Source organism: Schistocerca cancellata, chromosome 2 (assembly GCF_023864275.1).
Source record: "Schistocerca cancellata isolate TAMUIC-IGC-003103 chromosome 2, iqSchCanc2.1, whole genome shotgun sequence".
NCBI lineage: Eukaryota > Metazoa > Arthropoda > Insecta > Orthoptera > Acrididae > Schistocerca > Schistocerca cancellata.
This window is the reverse complement of record NC_064627.1, coordinates 398728959-398747578: the sequence shown is the minus strand read 5'-3', so window position 1 is coordinate 398747578 and position 18620 is coordinate 398728959. Positions and strand designations below refer to the sequence as shown.

Below are 18620 nucleotides of genomic sequence, written 5' to 3'. Positions count from 1 at the left end.
TTTACTTCCGCCAGTATCTTGTCTCCTATTCTTTCTTCCAGGAGTGCTAGTTCTGCAAGGTTCGCAGAAGAGCTTCTGTGAAATTTGGAAGGTAGGAGACGAGGTACTGGGGGAATTAGAGCGGTGGAGACAGGGCGTGAGTCGTGCTTGGGTAGCTCAGTTGGTAGAGTGCTTGCACGCGAAAGGTAAAGTTCCCAAGTTCGAGTCTCCGTGAGGCACACAGTTTTAATCTGCGAGGAAATTTCAGTGTATATGCGACCATGCGAAGGATCTTCTGATCTTAAACGTTCTTACATGTCGTTTGGGAACAAAAAAAGAAAGCCTTAACGTTTAATACGTGACGAATGCGTAGTAATTTAAGCAGATATATTGCTAGTTCGTAGCGAACAAAATCTGACGGTCGCACCAGAATCGGTTCTATGAGGAAGAACAACAAGGGTAGAAGAGTCATCGGTGAGATTATCAGGTGATTACTCACTATACATTAGCTAAACTTCCTCCTGAAACGTCTGTAAGACTTTCTCACTCTTTTGAGTTGTGGGAGTTGAAATCGTCTCATAGCACCAGAGGTGGTCCCAGCTGGGATAAAAGTTCGTTCTATTGTATTCCACTTGTCCTGCTTTTCGCGAAGCAATGTTTCGATAGCAGGGTGAATTATATAGTTCGTTTTCTAGTTCGCACTATTGGAGAACGCAATCTTGTGGAGGAAGGTTAAACCTCATTCTGAGAATATAAAATGTTTTCGCTACTGAATGGCGATGTTTCCTTTCCTCTCTGGCCTATCCCAGTGGATAAGATTGGGTCCTCTAAAATAGATATATCTCTTGTGTTTGAACCACGTTTCTGAAATTCATGCCGCAGAAATATTTCGCATTTAAAGTTCTCTGAGCTGCTGTCTTCACTTACTACAAATGAGCGGACGTTCCACTGGGGAAACCAGTAGACTGTTATGGGAAATAATACAATTGCGTTTCTTCAGTTTATGATCTCCAGTTCCGTATTGTTATGGATCTGTCCCACAATTGATATCAGTCTGCAGATGTAACATTTCATAGTTGTAATACATTCATAGATAAAATGGTCAGATCAGAGGAATTACCTGTAGGTTGGAAGAGATTGATCTTCATATAACTTTCAACACATCCCCGTAGAGTCGAAAAACAGTGTTGGAACATCCTGAGACTGGAACTGTTACGTATATAAAACTGTCTAGCACACCGGCTCCGGATGGAACGTTGAGAATTGTTGCATCTAGAACCAAACAGCGATTTGAAAACTCGTGTATTAGTCATTTCCGACAGTTAGCTCATCAGAAAGTATCTCTGTGTATACTGTGAGTAGTGTTGGCAGTGGTGGTAGTTGGTGACGGGGGGAGGTAGAGCAAGTATCAAGGGAAGAATGGAAGCCTTCTTGCTGTCGAAGAGTGGACGATGTGTAATTCTATATATCAAATATATCGGCCTGGGCGTCACAGCTGCACGCGTCTGTCGTCAATCAGAAGGACTGCTACGAATATATTCTCTAGGTATTTTAAAGTTGAGTACAGCATACTCGTTCTCTTCACGTTTCCTGATTAGAACGAAACGATCCTCATCTTCACTGAGACGACTTTCTCCACTATGCAACCACTTTGAAAGAGAGGCTACGCAGCTGACTGGCTGGCACATTGTCTTTATGACTTTTGACTGCGACACCGGATGTAGAGATGATCGGAGACTGGGCACACAGATGTATAGGTGGCATATAAGGTTGCATTTCACATCTACACTCCTGGAAATGGAAAAAAGAACACATTGACACCGGTGTGTCAGACCCACCATACTTGCTCCGGACACTGCGAGAGGGCTGTACAAGCAATGATCACACGCACGGCACAGCGGACACACCAGGAACCGCGGTGTTGGCCGTCGAATGGCGCTAGTTGCGCAGCATTTGTGCACCGCCGCCGTCAGTGTCAGCCAGTTTGCCGTGGCATACGGAGCTCCATCGCAGTCTTTAACACTGGTAGCATGCCGCGACAGCGTGGACGTGAACCGTATGTGCAGTTGACGGACTTTGAGCGAGGGCGTATAGTGGGCATGCGGGAGGCCGGGTGGACGTACCGCCGAATTGCTCAACACGTGGGGCGTGAGGTCTCCACAGTACATCGATGTTGTCGCCAGTGGTCGGCGGAAGGTGCACGTGCCCGTCGACCTGGGACCGGACCGCAGCGACGCACGGATGCACGCCAAGACCGTAGGATCCTACGCAGTGCCGTAGGGGACCGCACCGCCACTTCCCAGCAAATTAGGGACACTGTTGCTCCTGGGGTATCGGCGAGGACCATTCGCAACCGTCTCCATGAAGCTGGGCTACGGTCCCGCACACCGTTAGGCCGTCTTCCGCTCACGCCCCAACATCGTGCAGCCCGCCTCCAGTGGTGTCGCGACAGGCGTGGATGGAGGGACGAATGGAGACGTGTCGTCTTCAGCGATGAGAGTCGCTTCTGCCTTGGTGCCAATGATGGTCGTATGCGTGTTTGGCGCCGTGCAGGTGAGTGCCACAATCAGGACTGCATACGACCGAGGCACACAGGGCCAACTCCCGGCATCATGGTGTGGAGAGCGATCTTCTACACTGGCCGTACACCACTGGTGATCGTCGAGGGGACACTGAATAGTGCACGGTACATCCAAACCGTCATCGAACCCATCGTTCTACCATTCCTAGACCGGCAAGGGAACTTGCTGTTCCAACAGGACAATGCACGTCCGCATGTATCCCGTGCCATCCAACGTGCTCTAGAAGGTGTAAGTCAACTACCCTGGCCAGCAAGATCTCCGGATCTGTCCCCCATTGAGCATGTTTGGGACTGGATGAAGCGTCGTCTCACGCGGTCTGCACGTCCAGCACGAACGCTGATCCAACTGAGGCGCCAGGTGGAAATGGCATGGCAAGCCGTTCCACAGGACTACATCAAGCATCTCTACGATCGTCTCCATGGGAGAATAGCAGCCTGCATTGCTGCGAAAGGTGGATATACACTGTACTAGTGCCGACATTGTGCATGCTCTGTTGCCTGTGTCTATGTGCCTGTGGTTCTGTCAGTGTGATCATGTGATGTATCTGACCCCAGGAATGTGTCAATAAAGTTTCCCCTTCCTGGGACAATGAATTCACGGTGTTCTTATTTCAATTTCCAGGAGTGTATTATTATGCAGGTATCTGGTAATAATCTGTGAATCAAAATTATGCAACATTAATAACCGCCGATTGCTTTGTATGGTTATTTTCTTTGTGGATCTCGTCACATTAATGACTTTAACAAATAATTTAATCTAGGATAATATTTCCAACTGGTGAAATTCTAAAGAAAGAAAAGGCCCAATTTATTATCTTACGTACTCGCAATGAATGCATTTTGCTGCTTTAAACTAGATCAAATCTTGAAAGGGTGGTTGTACTAAAAGTGTTGGTATTTCAAACAGTTTATATAAAATTCTTCTGAGTGGAAACATCAGCTGCTGCGCTGGTTGTGGGACTATCTTTTGTGAGAACTTTTATCTCGACAACAAGCTGATAATTTACCTTACTGTCTCGTTCTTTTCTCACAATTACCATTCACAGTGTAAAGCACCCCAGCGAATGCTGCAGTACTAGCACCCTGATCAGTGTTCACAGTCGGCGAGATGAGTGGACCATACTCTTCTCCGTAACAATCTATGCTCACATTTCATCTCAGAGAGCAACTGTGAGTTGTTAACAGGCTGCCGAAATGCCAGTTGGGCCGCCCGATGTTACTACTAACGGACGGTAGCACAAACAAACAAAAATACTTGACTCCTGCTTAATAATCAATGCATAAAATGACTGCGTAATCAAGCAACTTTTCTCTAACAGAATTCACAAGGTAACTGTCAGAAATAATCAGAGACATCATTTAAATTAAGTGAAACAACTGCAGACGACAGTAGCAGCTGTGTATGTTTATGCTGCCAAAACAACGGTAATTATCTTTAAACTCTCAATAGGGACATAATGTCACGATCTACAGCCTCTGGAGCAGTTCTGCTGTCGTTAAGCTCCGGATAACAACTACACAGATCAAACATGAACACCTCTCAATGGCCGTCCTAACATACATTTTTAAGATGCAATCTCATCATGTAACTAATGGTGGGCGTTGCTACAAAACATAATGGTCATAAAAAAATGGCTCTGAGCACTATGGGACTTAACTTCTGAGGCCATCAGTCCCCTAGAACTTAGAACTACTTAAACCTAACTAACCCAAGGACATCACACACACCCATGCCCGAGGCAGGATTCGAACCTGCGACCGTAGCTGTAGCACGGTTCCAGACTATAGCGCCTAGAACCGCTCGGCCACCCCAGCCGGCATAATGGCCATCCTTTCAGACCGAAATGTGGGAGATCACACTTCTAACTCCAGACGTGCAAGTGTACACCACCCCTAGTCAAGGGAAACAACATGTAGGCATCCTTAGGTAGGGTTCAATTAGAAGTTTTTCACGGACCGTAAGGAAGTTTGTCCCTATACAAGTAACAGTTGGGTGCCCCCAGAATGGCTTTGAAAGCCACCAGCAAGCCATGGTGGATCCTTAGAAATGTAAATTTGCTCATTTAAGATCCAGGCGCGCAAAGTATTTAGCAAGGAGACACGGCATAGCTAAGTGGGTGCCACTGCAACAGAGAACAGGCGGCCTAAGGCTGACGGCGACGGCCTGCAGTCAACACGTCATTCATCCCCCACGTTCAAATGGTTCAAATGGCTCTGAGCACTATGGGACTCAACATCTTAGGTCATAAGTCCCCTAGAACTTAGAACTACTGAAACCTAACTAACCTAAGGACATCACACACACCCATGCCCGAGGCAGGATTCGAACCTGCGACCGTAGCAGTCCCGCGGTTCCGGACTGCAGCGCCAGAACCGCTAGACCACCGCGGCCGGCATCCCCCACGTTCCCTATGGTCTGTACACAGTGAGTCTATTGAGGGGAGATTCGTTATCAGTTCAACGAAATAAACAATTTGTGCAGAGGCAACGATGTTACTTGGGACGATCGCCCTAATGAACTGTTATCGAACAATATAACATATAAGAAAAATTCGAGATGATTATTAGACTGGCTGGGCGACCTGTACAGAATTTTGTAGACCTGTAAGACATCCGACATGATCAATAACATTTGTTCAAAAATTGACACACTGTAATACTATCAGAGATGGAGATGTGAAGAACTTGGAAGATCATTTGAACAGAGTGGGTAGTGTATTAAAATAACAGGTAAAACATGGACAGTGGAGTGTAGTCGAATTAAATTAGCCGAGCTTAATTTAATCAGATTAGCAAATGAGACTTTAAAATAGGCGAGTTCTGCTATTTAGGTAGCGAAATAACTGACGATGCCTGAAATAGTCGTCGCGCGGAGTGGCCGCTCGGTTAGAGGCGCCATGTCACGAATCGGGTGGTCACTCCCGCCGGAGGTTCGATTCCTCCCTCGGGCATGGGTGTGTGTGTTGTCTTTAGCGTAAGTTAAGTTTAAGTAGTGTGTAAGTCTAGGGACCGATGACCTCAGCAGTTTGGTACCATAGGAATTCACACAAATATGAACATTTTCTGCAGAAACAGGCAGGATATGAAATGCAGTATGGCAATAGCAAACTAGCTTTTCTGATAAAGGGAAATGCGTTAACATCTGTCACAAATATAGCAAGGGGAACTCCCCATCGAACCCCCTTCAGATTTAGTGGTAAGATGGCCAATTGGATAGCCCGTCAAAAACTGCACACAGATCAAGCATGAAAACAGGAAGAAGATATAAACGTGAAAAAAGAAAAAAAACTCGAAACATTGAACGATACAAGAGGTGCAAGATCGAGCGAGTGTGCGAAGCTGCGGCGTCATAGTTATATGATCACGTGTTGAGAGCTCCCGCGAGCCCAACGTTTTTTTTTTTTTTTTTCTTTTTTCTTTTTCACAAAATTATGAACTATCTGTCCGTCCATTGACATGTCTGTTCGCTATATTCAAATCTATGTTCGTGTAGTGGTGTAACGCCAGTTCGCAACAGAGATGTGTGAGAAAGTGACCTACAGACGTACGTACCTCCAGTTTGTTCTACACAAGTACTACATGTTATGACTCTTGCGTCCCGTTTTGGAAGTTTTGACTCTTGAATTGCTTTGTTGTAATATACTTCACATCCGATTATTTGTTGTTTTCATTTCTGTGAGAGGTCTATACGACATCTCTCACTATTCATCACTTTAAGTGGCGACGGTAATATACTCTTACCACATGACTCATATCCTATAACCAACGTACGGTATGACAACTGCCAAGACTGCAGCAGGAGAACAGACACGTCAGTGAAAAGACGGAAAGTTCATAATTTTGTGGAAAAAAATGATACGAGGGATATTTACTTCGCAGACCAACATCATGACCATACAACTACGACGACGTGATGGTTGTAATGCGTGATAGTTGTGAAGCACATCTCGAACTTAGATCGTCCACTGTTTCTGTTTTGCTTTTTTTTTCACAGTTCAGTACACCTTCTTCCTGTTTTCATGCTTGATCTGTGTTCAGTTTTTGAAGGGCTGTCCACTGAGCAATATTACCACTAAATCTGAGAGGAGCGCGATGGCAGTTTCCCTTGTATTTCTTTTATGTCCTTCCTAAAAGTATTTGTCTACATTGCAGCCTAATATGGTAGCCAAACGTTACCGATAACCAGTACAGACAACAAGAGAAAAGAAACTTCTTAAATGTAGCGCTCCAGAAGAAAGCTGAATGTTATATAGGTAGACTGGTCAGCTAATGAAGACACACTTAACCTTCTAAGATGTTCAATTTGCACATGCACTCAAGATGTTTAGGTCAAAAAGACGCAGTTCTTTTCTGTTTCTGGTAGGTGTACTTTTACACAACAGTGTATTGAAATCAGATAGTTTAGCGCATTAATCATTCACACTGCATAATAGAATAGTACAGCAACACAATAATCGAATTTTATAGTGATGTCTGTGTTGATTTTACTACCCTATGCCTAACGTTTACTGACAGTTTTTACACGTGTATGTAAGATGTTTCTTGCAAGTGCATATTTTACACTTAGCACACTTAACTTCAGTTTTTCCACAGGGATGATATCTCCCTCTCAACGTACTCCTAGGATCATTTCCCTCCGATGTGGCGGACGGAAATTCGAAGTATGTACTTGTCTCTGCAGCTTCCCTTGCAGCATTTCCTCTTGGAAAATACCCTCGTCTCTTCATTCCACATGAATTAGCTTCTCGCCAAGAGTTTCTATGAACAATCGTATTCGCTGTAGTGTGTTTGTTTTACACTGGGGGTAAATTGCCTTGAACACCGCGTGAAGAGCTATACACAGGTATGTAAATGATTTCTGATAACACAAAAATAGGCCATTTGTCTTCTTCTTTACTGTATGATACAATACCTTCTTGTCGTAGTGTGTCCAAGGCTTCTTTCGTAGCACTGTAGTCTAACTTAATCGGAGGTTTTCTTTTGATGCCGTCACTGACTTTTACATGGTGATACAGAGTGATTTCCAGAATAAAATTTGTTTTTCGTTGGTATGTATGATACAAGTATTGTGCCCTTTGTGAAACCTGGGGTTAACATGTAACTAGGAACCCCCTGGTCTGCAATAGTTTTAGTGGGAGGGAATGCCTATTCTTCACACAGTTTCGACCATGATATTTCTCTTCCTCGGCATTTGTCGTAGCTCACAGGAAGTGAAAAAATCGTCACAGGTAATGTTACGCCCTTTCAAGCTGTAAGACAGGTCAGTTACAAACTTTAAGCATTGGCTCTTTTCAGGGGTGCTCCTGGTCATTTCCAGGTATATGGCTGAATATTTCGTATGTGACTTGTTTCATTGTCACCAAGTACCGGAACCGTGATGCCATAATTTGCTGGTTTACTAGACATATACTGGTGGAAAGGGCAGTTTCCCCTGAATGCAAGTAACAAACGTGTTGGGATTGTATCACTTACATAATATCTCTACCCATTCATCTCATACATCCCTTAAAGGTGTAAAGTTATCTTGTTCATGTCTTCGTCATCTTGTATCACGGTCAAAAAATTAAACAACCCTTGGTATCTTTCTGAACGTTTCTAGTGACTCTGTTGCTCCGAAAATTGGACGATCGTTGCATTCGTCCCACAAACTTTCTGTGGACTTATTAGGTAACATTATACTCCAGCAAATAACAACAAATCTATGTAAGCATCTACGGCAGAACATTTAATGTTTTCGACTTATCTCCATTATCCACTATCCATTAGAATGGCCGAGTATATTGTTTTCAATGGCCCAGTACAATGTTTTCATGGAGGAAGGAACAGTTTGAAAGATGAGTATTCAGTTGCACTGCAGAAATTGGCAAACTTTGCTGGTCTTGAGTCAAGTGACCTATATTATATGCAACATCCCGCCTCACTTGAAGCAGGGGTTCTGTCTTCCATTCGACTGATCTACCCTTTGAAATCAGAACAGCACTGCTTACCATTTGCTGTTCTGGTGTATCATCTGGTGAAGAGCTGCTTTCCGAAATATGATCTACATTCTCGGAAACTATTTCATCACTACAAGATATGTTTAGCAGTGTGTTTGCAGTTTCATCATCGTTCAAAACGGCCATTATCCCAATTAAAAAAACACTTACGACACATATCAATTGTAAAGGTAGAAAAGAAGTGACCTGCGTAGCAATGAATCTCTTTATAAATTGATTTGATTACAACAGAAAACAATGACCTTCCCTACTTTCCACGGAAATAGACACTCCACTGTTCAAAAGGACAGTATCTTTACGCCCGCCTTACTGCATGCATACGCGTCCCTGACAAATTCCATACAGTCAGAACCTGTTGTAGCAGTGAAGGTGAAAATTTGCTGTAGCAACGCAGACTAAAATACGGAGTGCTAAAAACAGACGAACAGCTTGAGGAGTACTACTTCTGTGAATAGTAAACTAAAAGCTCCAAAGTAGTTTTTTTCTGCTAGAGTAGGTGACAAATAAAGTCAGTGAAGGGAATTCATTAAAATCAAATATTTTCAGAATTATAGACCTTCAAGTGTCCTTGCAGTTCAAAATAGACCCGAACATCTTACGAAGTTTAATCGAATCGGGGCCAAGGAAATGTCTCTCATCAGCATGGATAGGTTGATAGGACAAATGCTGAGGTTGTTGTTGTTGTTGTGGTCTTCAGTCCTGAGACTGGTTTGATGCAGCTCTCCATGTTACTCTATCCTGTGCAAGCTTCTTCATCTCCCAGTACCTACTGCAACCTACACCCTTCTGAATCTGTTTAGTGTATTCATCTCTTGGTCTCCCCCTACGATTTTTACCCTCCACGCTGCCCTCCAGTGCTAAATTTGTGATCCCTTGATGGCTCAGAACATGTCCTACCAACCGATCACGTTTTCTAGTCAAATTGTGCCACAAACTCCGCTTCTCCCCAATTCTATTCAATACCTCCTCATTAGTTATCTGATCCACCTATCTAATCTTCAGCGTTCTTCTGTAGCATCACATTTCGAAATCTTCTATTCTCTTCTTGTCCAAACTATTTATCGTCCATGTTTCACTTCCATACACGGCTACACTCCATACAAATACTTTCAGAAACGACTTCCTGACACTTAAATCTATACTCGATGTTAACAAATTATTCTTCTTCAGAAACGCTTTCCTTGCCATTGCCAGTCTACATTTTATATCCTCTCTACTTCGAACATCATCAGTTATTTTGCTCCCCAAATAGCAAAACTCATTTACTACTTTAAGTGTCTCATTTCCTAATGTAATTCCCTCAGCATCACCCGACTTACTTCGACCACATTCTATTATCCTCGTTTTGCTTTTGTTAATGTTCATCTTATATCCTCCTTTCAAGACACTGTCCATTCCGTTCAACTGCTCTTCCAAGTCCTTTGCTGTCTCTGACAGAATTATAATGACATCGGCGAACCTCAAAGTTTTTATTTCTTCTCCATGGATTTTAATACCTACTCCAAATTTTTCTTTTGTTTCCTTTACTGCTTGTTCAATATACAGATTGAGTAACATCGGGGAAAGGCAACAACCCTTTCTCACTCCCTTCCCAACCACTGACTGTATTATATGTTAATAAGACATGAGATCACTTGAAGCTGAGGTATCAAGTAGGTAAGGGTGGGAGGGTGTTGGGGTAAAGTAAGAGTCAGAGCCTGACTGCAGTAAGCAGGTACAAGAGGATGCAGGTTGCGGTAGTTATGTAGAGGTGAAGGGACGTGCACAGAACAGACTAGCTTGGAGAACTGAATCAAACCAGTCTCAGGAGTGAAGAGCGCCGACAATAGGAACAATGACAAAAGTCATACAATGTAGGCTTTCACGGCCGGTGTTGTCTTCAGTTGAAACTTTCGGGCTGAGAGGCCGTGGTCGGTGTATAAAATTTCCACCTGACGTTTCGTCTCCACTGCGGGAGACATCATCTGAGGTCGTCCGGCTACTGCCACTGAGGCTCCAGGTACTCTCGCATTTATAGAGCGCATAGAAGGCACCACCATTCGTCGCGTGATGCCGACGGTATGCCTATCTTTGGAAGGTGTCATCATCCTCGATTAAGAGTAATCGATTGTCATTCTGCTGGAGCATCGTCGACATCCATATGTTGTCCAACTTTAAAACTTCCTCTTTTCTATTAAAATTGTTATGGTGTTTGTGAATTTATATTGCTTCTGTCTCATTAAATTTAATTTCATGATTCCCATCTCGAAAAACATGCTCAGTTTCGAGATGGGAATCACGAAATTAAATTTAATGAGACAAGAATTCTAGCACGAACGTCCCATTATCATGCGCGCATGTGTAGAGAAGCAATATAAATTCACAAACACCATAACAATTTTAATAGAAAAGAGGAAGTTTTAAAGTTGGACAACATATGGATGTCGACGTTGCGCCAGCAGAATGACAATGGATTACTTTTAATCGAGAATGATGACGCGTTCCAAAGATAGGCATACCGTCGGCATCACGTGACGAATGGTGGTGCCTTCTATGCGCTCTATAAATGCGAGAGTGCCTGTAGCCTCAGTGGCAGTAGCCGGACGACCTCAGGTGATGTCTCCCACAGATGGAGACGAAACGTCAGGTGGAAATTTTATACATCGACCACGGCCTCTCAGCCCGGAAGTTTCAACTGAAGAATGACAAAAAGTTTCGTACGCGCTTGTAAGTGGGCCGTAGGATGCGTTACTTGACAACTGATTTGCGTTCAGTGCGGCCCCTCAGTCAGCGTCTCTCTGTGGTGTTGCAGGCGCAAGCAGGACGAGGTGCAGGTCCTGGAGGAGACGATCCGCGCGCGCAGCGAGCAGCAGAAGAAGGCGGGCGTCGAGCTGGACGCCACGTGCCACATCTGCCTCAAGACCAAGTTCGCCGACGGCGTGGGGCACATGTGCAACTACTGCAACATCCGCTGCTGCGCGCGCTGCGGCGGCAAGGTCACGCTGCGCTCCAACAAGGTGCGTCCTCCACTCTCACCTTCTGTCCACCACCTACTATATAGACGCTAGGCTGTTGTTACGGCCGCAACATAATTAACGCTCGAAATATTCACTCTCGAAATGTTTATTGTTCTTTTCTCCTGCAAGGATGAAAACAGGAGTGCTACAATACCCACTCCAGTAGGGTGCGTCTCTACTGCTCTCCCAGCTGACTGAGTTATTCAACTAATGTTTAACCCCCGTCTTTTTTCCACCTCCTATTACAGCTTTTCTGGTACAATTATTGCCTGAAGATAATTAATGCGCTAAGTTTTCATTTTGGTATTTCTATTATTGTTTTCTTATTCTTGCAAAAGCGAAAACAAAGAGCTTCACTGTCGTATGATCCTTAAATGTCAATCAGCCAATGTCTTCTCTGAAATACGTCCAGATAATGGTGCTGACTTCGTAAAATATATCTGACGCGATTTATACAAGTATACTAAGCGGGCACTGTTTTAGTATAACCCCGAACGGCTGGAACATTTTTTACAGTATGTAAATATGTTACATAAAACTTCAACCAGTCACTTTTTTGAATAATTATTTTTCATTCCATGAACCGGTTTTCGAATCTTTCCAGGTTCATCTAAAGATTGTTTCTGGAGGTTACATAATTATTTATAGCATAATTCTGGGTGCTGGCTCTGTGACAAGAAGATGGAACACCCTTTAATTAATCGCCTTGACTATTGTTTATCCGTCGATATGGATGTAAATTTAGTTTTTTACTTACTGCGACAGTATGGCCGGCTTTTTTCCGTCAGTGTCCATCTGTCTGCTTCTATTTTAATGGCCAGTTGGTATATCACTACACACACTTTTACACTACCTATATTATTTTACACTGACAGAGAAACTTTGCCCGCATTCAGCATGTGCTGTACAACTGTTGCTTGTAACAAAGATTTTGACAAAAGATGTGGCATAGGCCTACTTGACACAGAGATGTAATTTGTTCTTTTTTACATGTATTAAAGTCGATATAAGGGCAAATATTTTAATCAGACTTCCAATAAGCACAGAATAAAATAAATAGATAACTGGATTACTACAAGAACAAACTTCAAGTGATCTCATGTCTTATTTCTATTTGTATATTAACGTAAAATACAGTCAGTTTATAGCAAATATTTTAATCAACATTGGCATTAACATGAGTTCCCAGGAGTTAACAATACAGAGTTATTGTACTTGCAATGAGATACGGTTGTTTGACTAAGACCTTCACATTTAAATTTTAAATAATAACAAATCTCTCAGAGTGTAAATTAATATAGATAGTGTAAAAGAGTGTGAAGTGATATATCAACTGGCCGTCAAAATGGAAGTGGACAGGTGGACACTGATGGAAAAAACCGCCCTAACTATCGCAGTAAGTAAAAAACTAAATTTACATCCTTATCGACAGATAAACAATAGTCATGGCGATGCATTAAAGCGTGTTCCATCCTCTTGTCACAGAGCCAGCACCAAGCATTATGTTGTAAATAAAGATGTAACCTCTACGAACCATCAGAAGATGAACCTGAAAAGGTTAGAAAACCGGTTCACGGAATAAAACATAATTATTCAGAAAAGCGACTGGTTGGAGTTTTATGTCACTTATTTACGTTCAATTAACAGTCACGGGTTCTAAAATATCTGTAATGGATAAGCTTCATTTTTTGTAGTTGCCGTCAAAGTGCACTTGTGTGATATCAGACAGCCTGTGCTTGTAGGCGTAGAAGCCTAAGTAACCTCAGTAGACACAATTACATTAAACGTAAATGTTCATAGATTTCTGTACATTCGACAAGAAATATTTCTCACAAAGTGAATAGCTAGATGATATTTATTATAAATGGCTCTTTTGGAATGGTGTAGAAACGAGCCTGGAAGCTGTAGATCAAAGCCTCTCCTACTCGTCTCACTTTAGAAGACTCCTTCCGGTCCTCTGCAGGTTCCTTTCTGTATGTGTGTACTTGTTTCTATACCGCATGAAATGAGCGAATTGAGAGAATAACTAACTGCCTGTTTCCACTTTTAATATGAAAATGTGTTTAGCTGCAGTCCTATGAGGACCTTCCAAATGCCTTTCTATTGTGCCTTCATCTACACCGATGAACGTGGGGCAGTGTTAAAGACAGTGAAATCAGCATAGAGAGCAGTATATTTCAACTCTAGCTGCTCTACAACCAACACGAATGATGACATTCCGTACTCGCCAACGCTGCAGCCGATTCCTTGATAGGTTTTGCTCATTTGAGCTTTCTCTGCGTTAACCGATATCAGTATCGACAAAATAAAAGAAAAAGCCAGCAGAAAATATTTTTTTTCCGATAATGATAGGAGACCACCGCAGCCTTTAAGTGGCGCAGAAAAAAAAAAGTTGTTTTAGCTGGTCGAAGCAACGAAATTCCGCACAGTGACTAGTATAGATGAAAAAAAGTTGTCAGTATGCTGCTGCACTTGCCAGCTGTTTTCAGACGGGGCGGACGTCGCCGTAGCTTTAATGTTTCATTTAGAAGTGGTGAGAGTTTAACGCCCCGTCAACATTAATGTCAGAAGAGAATCAATTTACATCGAATTGCAATGATGAACAATGTCGGCAAGGTTACTTTAGGGACCAAGTCGGCATTCGACTTAATATACTCAGAAAAAAACGCGGGAAACATCTGCCTGGAAATTAGGACGGGAATTAAAACCTGGCTCCGCCAGAATCCTAGCAACGTTTCTTAAGCGATCCTGAGGTCAGAATTCTGTAGTGCAAGTGTGTATTCCAAGAGCGTTCAGATTAGCGCAGCAAAGCGCCAAGGCGATAATTAACAGGGTAGTTTGAATCTCCTTTTCAATAATACGAGTAAAGGAAGGCTGATTATGGTTAAATGTACCATTGAATTAAGAGTGGAAGCTTCGAACTGATGGAATGAGAAAGCGGGAAAGTACAGCCCGATACAGAAATCAGTGTGATATGCACATCACGCTTTTTCTTTCCTTTTTTTCTTTTGTAAATTCTGTAAGTATGAAGAATATTTTCGTCTTGTGAGGTCGGTGAGCTTATTTGAACGATAATTCTAATTGCGAGCTGTTTAGAATAACACATACTGATGTTTGTTTGTCAAGATCGAACTTTGAACTTCAGAATATTTTGTTTGTAGAAAAGACAAACTATTTGCCTCATTATCTTCATTATATGCACTAGCTAATACGAATAAGATTAACAGAAGAAATTGATTGTGGCATCGTTGAAGTAATTATCCAGCGTCGACCTCACGTGAATTACGGTAATTATGGAAAACGTAAACTAGGATGATTGAACGGGGACTTGAATCCCGCTTCTGCCATTGCGTCACCTCACTCAATAACGGTCCAACGGAAGATAACATTGTTTTCCGTATAAAAGCTACTGGTGGGTTGGAAAAGCGGGTACCATAATATCACAATACTGAAATTCTCAAGCACTTCGGTCACAGAGAAATCTATTTTATTGAACGATAAGTTGGTTAGCAGAAACCAGACTTATTATGATATTATGATTCCCACTATTCCAACTCACCAGTAGCTTTTACCGTGAATGTGACACAACCTTTTTTGTTTCATATCTTTTAACTGGTTTTTTCGGTTTGACCAATGTCTTAGCGTCATTGTAAGTTTTACTGCTTGAGAGGTTTAAAAAATTTACACTTTATAAATTTCTTTTTAGCGGTACTAATTTAGCGTTTTTGGGCCTATTTTTTTATATTACTGAACTAAATTCAATTTTAATAATTCACGGTTCCACCTAATTCGCTTTTTGTAAGCACGTTGGTTAGCCAACGCCATCTGCCTTTAATGTCTGGTACTACGGCCGTTTAATCTTGCCTCCACGGCTCTGTTTTTGTGTGGCCGGCTTGGAGGGCTGTTCTCGATCGCATTATCTGCTATTTGTCGGACTGATGACCATAGATGTTAAGTCCCATAGTGCTCAGAGCCATTTTTGATATTTGTCAGATGTACGCAACGCTCTATGCTGTGTACACCCGAACGCGACTGGCTTTTAATCATCCCATGACCCTAGGATGATGGTTCCTTGTAAAATTTTATCTTAATATCATATGGGGTCATTAATGGACGTATGCTGGTTTTCCACATTAATTTTTGCGCCAATCTGATGATGCCTCAAAAGGGCGAAATGAGTGATTTCCTAAAAATGAAAAAGATTGTACAACAAAAAAAAAAGAAAATAGCACTCCGCCTTCAGGCCACGAGTGGCCTACCGGGACCATCCGACCGCCGTGTCATCCTCAGTAGAGGATGCGGATAGGAGGGGCGTGTGGTCAGCACACCGCTCTCCCGATCGTTATGATGGTATTCTCGACCGAAGCCGCTACTATTCGGTCGAGTAGCTCCTCAGTTGGCATCACGAGGCTGAGTGCACCCCGAAAAATGGCAACAGCGCATGGCGGCCTGGATGGTCACCCAACCAAGTGCCGACCACGCCCGACAGCGCTTAACTTCGGTGATCTCACGGGAACCGGTGTATCCACTGCGGCAAGGCCGTTGCCCATTGTACAACCAAGACTGTCTTATTTCAAGAAATTCATAACCCGTTGTTGTACCAGGCGCCCAGTATGAAATGGAATCACTTTACAAAAAAAATGACTAAAATATAAGCAGGCTGTTTACGCAACAATCAAAGTGACAGAGTTACATGAGACTATTTTTATAGAGTCATCACATCTTTGCAAACAGTGGCCGGATTTTTCTACTAACTGTTGAATTGGACGACGATAGAAACCCGCCCGTTGGTCACGGGGCCATTCGAGAACCGCTGTGTGTACGTTCTCATCGCTGGAAAATCCCTTTCCCCCGAGGTATTCTTTCAGGTTGCCGAAAAGGATGGAGATCACATGGTGCACGGCTGGACTTGCCAATCAGCGTTACCGCCTCTGTGCCGCCGCGGTCAAATTGCCAGCACCATTTGTCTACGGCTGGACGCAAAATTTTACTTGGTCTATACATCACCACAATTTCGCAGTGAAATTAGAATTCTACTAATACCTTCAGCTGCTAACGGGCGTTGATATGTATCAATGGGGACAGGTACAAGTGTGTGCCCCGACCGGGACTCGAACCCGGGATCTCCTGCTTACAAGGCAGACGCTCTATCCACCTGAGCCACCGAGGGCCCAGGGGATAGCGCGACTGCAGGGACTATCTCGCGCACGCCTCCCGCGAGACCCACATTCTCTCCTTGTATGTCCACACACTACATTCGTAGTGTCCCACCCCAGCACACTCATTACTCGTGGACATGTCCGAAAGAACAGACACCATATCCATATAAGTATATATTTCACAGTGATTCTGTGTGCTATTTAGACCTTTTGCCCACAGGAATCTTACTGTCCCGCGTATTCCAACTTTGGAATACTTACTCAGCTGCAGAGCCATTTCAAGCATACATGGCGACTCTCTTGTTATCCGTAACGCAGTACAACTGTGCCTGCAGGAAACCTCTTCCGGCAATGCCCCACTCTTGTTGCGCAATGGTCTTAGCGTGGGATGACATGCATCACTTACTTTCTTAAGTCCTTACGTTTCAGGCCGTCAGGCCAATCGCCACTAACCGGTAAAGAGAACCCGATGCCATTGATACAGGATCGATTCTCTGTGATTTTTCTCCACCTTCGTACATCACCGATCTGCGACGAGATGGGGAGGCGACACTATATTGTTGCTCGTAATGACCGCCTAAACACCAGATTAATTGTTCTAATAGAGTTGCGCACCGATTGGATTTACACACTGTTCCTACATCTAGATCTACATCTATGACTTTAGTCTGGAACTCTCAATTAAGTGTCTGGCAGAGTGTTCATCGAACAATCTTCGAGCTATTTCCGAGCGGTTCTAGGCGCTCCAGACCGGAACCGCGCTGCTGCTACGGTCGCAGGTTGGAATGGAATTCTGAGTCGGGCATGGATGTGTGTGTTGCCCTTAGATTAGTTAGGTTTAAGTAGTTCTAAGGCTAGGGGACTGATGACCTCAGATGTTAAGTCCCATAGTGCTCAGTGCCATTTGAGCTATTTCTCTACCGTTCCACTCTCGAATAGCGCGCGGGTAAAACGAAAAATTCAACATTTCCGTGAGAGATGCGATTTCTCTTGTTTTATTACGATTATCATTTCTCTCTCATAGGTGGGAGCCAACATAATATTTTCGGGTTCGGATGAGAAAGTTCATTATGCAAATTTCATGAGAAAATACTGTCGCAGCGAAATAGGTCTTTGTTTCGATGACTGACACCCCAATTCGCATATCAAATCTGTAGCACTCTCTACCCTATTTCCCTACAACTCAGAACGAACTGCCACTCTTTGAACGTTTTCGATGTCTTCCGTCAATGCTATGTATTGCGAATGCTATACTACGTAGCAGTAGTCCAGAAGAGGACGAATAATCGTATTGTAGGTACTGTCTTTAGTAGACTTTTTGCATTTTCTAAACGTCCTGCCAATAAATCGCAGTCTTTCGTTAGTTTTCTCAGTAACGTTATCATTGCGATTTTTCCAAGTTAATTTAATAGTCAAATTCGCAAGGTTTAAATTCGTCTGGTTTATCGTGTAACCGAAATTTGAAAGATTTCTTTTAGTATGCATGTGGATTGCCTCACACTTTTCATTATTTAGGGTCAGTTGCCACTTTTCGCATCATACTCTATATCTTGTCTAAATCAATTGGTTTCGATCACCTGGTGATTTTACATGACGTAAATGACAGTTTCATCTGCAAACAATCTAAGAGGGCAGCTCAGATTGCCTCCTAAATCGTTTACATAGATTAGAAACAGAGGGCCTACAACGTCTCCCTGAGAAACGCCAGACATTACTTCTGTTTTACTCGATGACTTTCCATCAATAACTACGAACTGTGACCTTTCTGAAAGGAAATCGCGAACCCAGTAGCACAACTGAGACGACACACCGTAGGCACACAGTTTTTCCTAGCTGACCCCAAACAATGTGGCGAGCAGCTCTATTGTATTCTTATCTAGATACCTGCGAGCCATAATGTGTTGAATGC

General features: G+C 43.1%; 1 protein-coding gene, 1 non-coding gene and 1 pseudogene across 2 annotated transcripts in view; 1 reads left to right on the top strand and 2 right to left on the bottom strand.

The window, feature by feature from the left end:
- LOC126161827 (regulating synaptic membrane exocytosis protein 2) overlaps nucleotides 1–18620 on the top strand; it is a 1269779-nt gene that overhangs the window by 104371 nt on the left and 1146788 nt on the right. Inside the window, 1 exon segment of the mRNA XM_049917929.1 lies at nucleotides 11348–11552. Coding sequence (XP_049773886.1) covers nucleotides 11348–11552 — 205 coding nt within the window.
- LOC126164324 (5S ribosomal RNA) lies at nucleotides 15982–16099 on the bottom strand (annotated as a pseudogene).
- Nucleotides 16649–16723, bottom strand: Trnat-ugu (transfer RNA threonine (anticodon UGU)). The gene has a single exon. It is a non-coding gene; the product is annotated as a tRNA-Thr (tRNA).